Consider the following 1,737-nt stretch of genomic DNA (forward strand, 5'->3'; position numbering starts at 1 on the left):
TTTTGGTGACATCAGGACGCTGCAGTGGGACACAGACCCCTCTGTGCTGCAGCTGCAGGCTGATTCTGAGCACGGGTACATCTTCCTTCTCTCCTCTACTTCACTGTGACAAAGACATTTTTTTCTATTATTTGTTTTTTGTTTCATCTGTCAAAACGGGTGGGAAAACAAAAATGTTGTTGTAATACTCATTTCGGTTACAAGAGGAGAAAGGGCATCGCTACCCCATGTTCTGTTCTAAGTATAACTGAACGAATTTGTTTTCAATGCCCCCATCCTCCCTAGGTGGGTTTTAATTTCTCCATGCACTCTAAACTTAAGGTATATTTTGTGTCGTTAGCAAGTTATGTAACATTACTGTCATGTCTTTCTTGTGACCAGAAATTTACTTTAATCATTTCTAGCCAAAATAACCACATGACAGTGTGACAACTCTTTTCGTAGATACAAAAAAAACGTAGAAAAAAAGAGTGTGATTTTTTTTTTTCCACTTGCCTTTCAGGGCTTCTGTATGTGTTGCATTGCATTGGCATAAAATAATAGTCTAATTTAACAATCCATTTAAAGGTTCAACCACTCACTAATGATGCAATCTTCTGAATATGGATATAGTGGTTGCTACAGACAAAAGGCTCTACATGTTATTCATTGCTTTACACTTTGAAACTAATGCAAATATATTGTACTATATACACGACGAACTGAGTTTATGCATTATATAACTATGCAAATGGAAACATCTTGTCTCTGTTACCCAGGCGCAGGATGCAGAGGCTGGGAGCATCTAAGATCACACAGGTAGACTTCCTTCCCAAAGAGGTGGTCTCCTACTGCAAAGAGACGCAGACGCCACTCACTGCCCACCTGTCTGAAGGTGAGTATTTGTGTGTGTGTGTGTGTGTGTGTGTGTGTGTGTGTACGTTTGCATTAGTGACATACCATCTATAGTCTATGAATCAAGCTGTTTTAGGGTCCATGGGGCACCAAAGTTCACAAGAGGCAACAGAAGGTCTCAGGTTGCAAATTATCGTCGTCGTGTGGTTGAATTTGATACTCCTTCTGTTAGCCAGTTCACAGTCTGTAAACCTGGAGTAATTTCAAGGCTGACAGATAAAAGTTACAGATGTTTTGTATACACACAAAGATGTACATTTGTGTATGTGTGTTTACGTATTCGTAACCCTTATGGACAGTTTAGTATTCTTAAATAGGAAGAGCTGTCATTCATTCATTCATCATCATGATTTGGTCTGGGAATAATTGGTACACAAGAAAATGTGTGTCTTTGTAAATGTGTGTGTATGCGAGTGTTGGCATGTGAGGTTATGTGTGCATACATGGAAATGTATATGTGTATATTTGTGTCTCTGCAAGCGGGCGTGCTCATGTGTGCTGAGCTGCAGTTACTAAACACATCCATGTGGTGGAAACTAAGGTTTGTCCTGAACTGGATTTGGCATAACATTGGTGGTTGTAAATTCAAGGAATATAGATTTAAGTATTTTTCTATTGGAAGAGAAAGGCGAAGGAGATTTGGATGAATGACATGTTGCAGTTGTTCCACTAAATTGAACTTCAAAGACTTTGCTCTTATTCCAAATTCAGATACTCCATTAGGGAACGTCATCTTCACGTGTAGGAATGCACATACAAATACTTCTACACCTACACCCACACCTACACACACACACACACACACACACACACACACCCACACTCCCCCTATGATCTTCTATA

The 1,737-nt window shown here is 39.6% G+C and overlaps 1 protein-coding gene and 1 long non-coding RNA gene across 20 annotated transcripts in view; one reads left to right on the forward strand and one right to left on the reverse strand.

The window, feature by feature from the left end:
- dync1i1a (dynein cytoplasmic 1 intermediate chain 1a) overlaps positions 1–1,737 on the forward strand; it is a 55,381-nt gene that overhangs the window by 6,126 nt on the left and 47,518 nt on the right. For all 19 annotated transcript variants that reach the window (XM_032535772.1, XM_032535773.1, XM_032535777.1 and 16 more), the window contains 2 exons: positions 16–75; positions 759–874. In XM_032535772.1, the coding sequence (XP_032391663.1) occupies positions 16–75; positions 759–874 (176 nt within the window). The remainder of the gene's footprint in view (positions 1–15; positions 76–758; positions 875–1,737) is intronic.
- Positions 1–1,737, reverse strand: part of LOC116701811 (uncharacterized) — a 25,555-nt gene that overhangs the window by 3,570 nt on the left and 20,248 nt on the right. The gene's annotated exons all lie outside the window — the stretch shown is intronic.

Source organism: Etheostoma spectabile, chromosome 14 (assembly GCF_008692095.1).
Source record: "Etheostoma spectabile isolate EspeVRDwgs_2016 chromosome 14, UIUC_Espe_1.0, whole genome shotgun sequence".
NCBI classification, from domain to species: domain Eukaryota; kingdom Metazoa; phylum Chordata; class Actinopteri; order Perciformes; family Percidae; genus Etheostoma; species Etheostoma spectabile.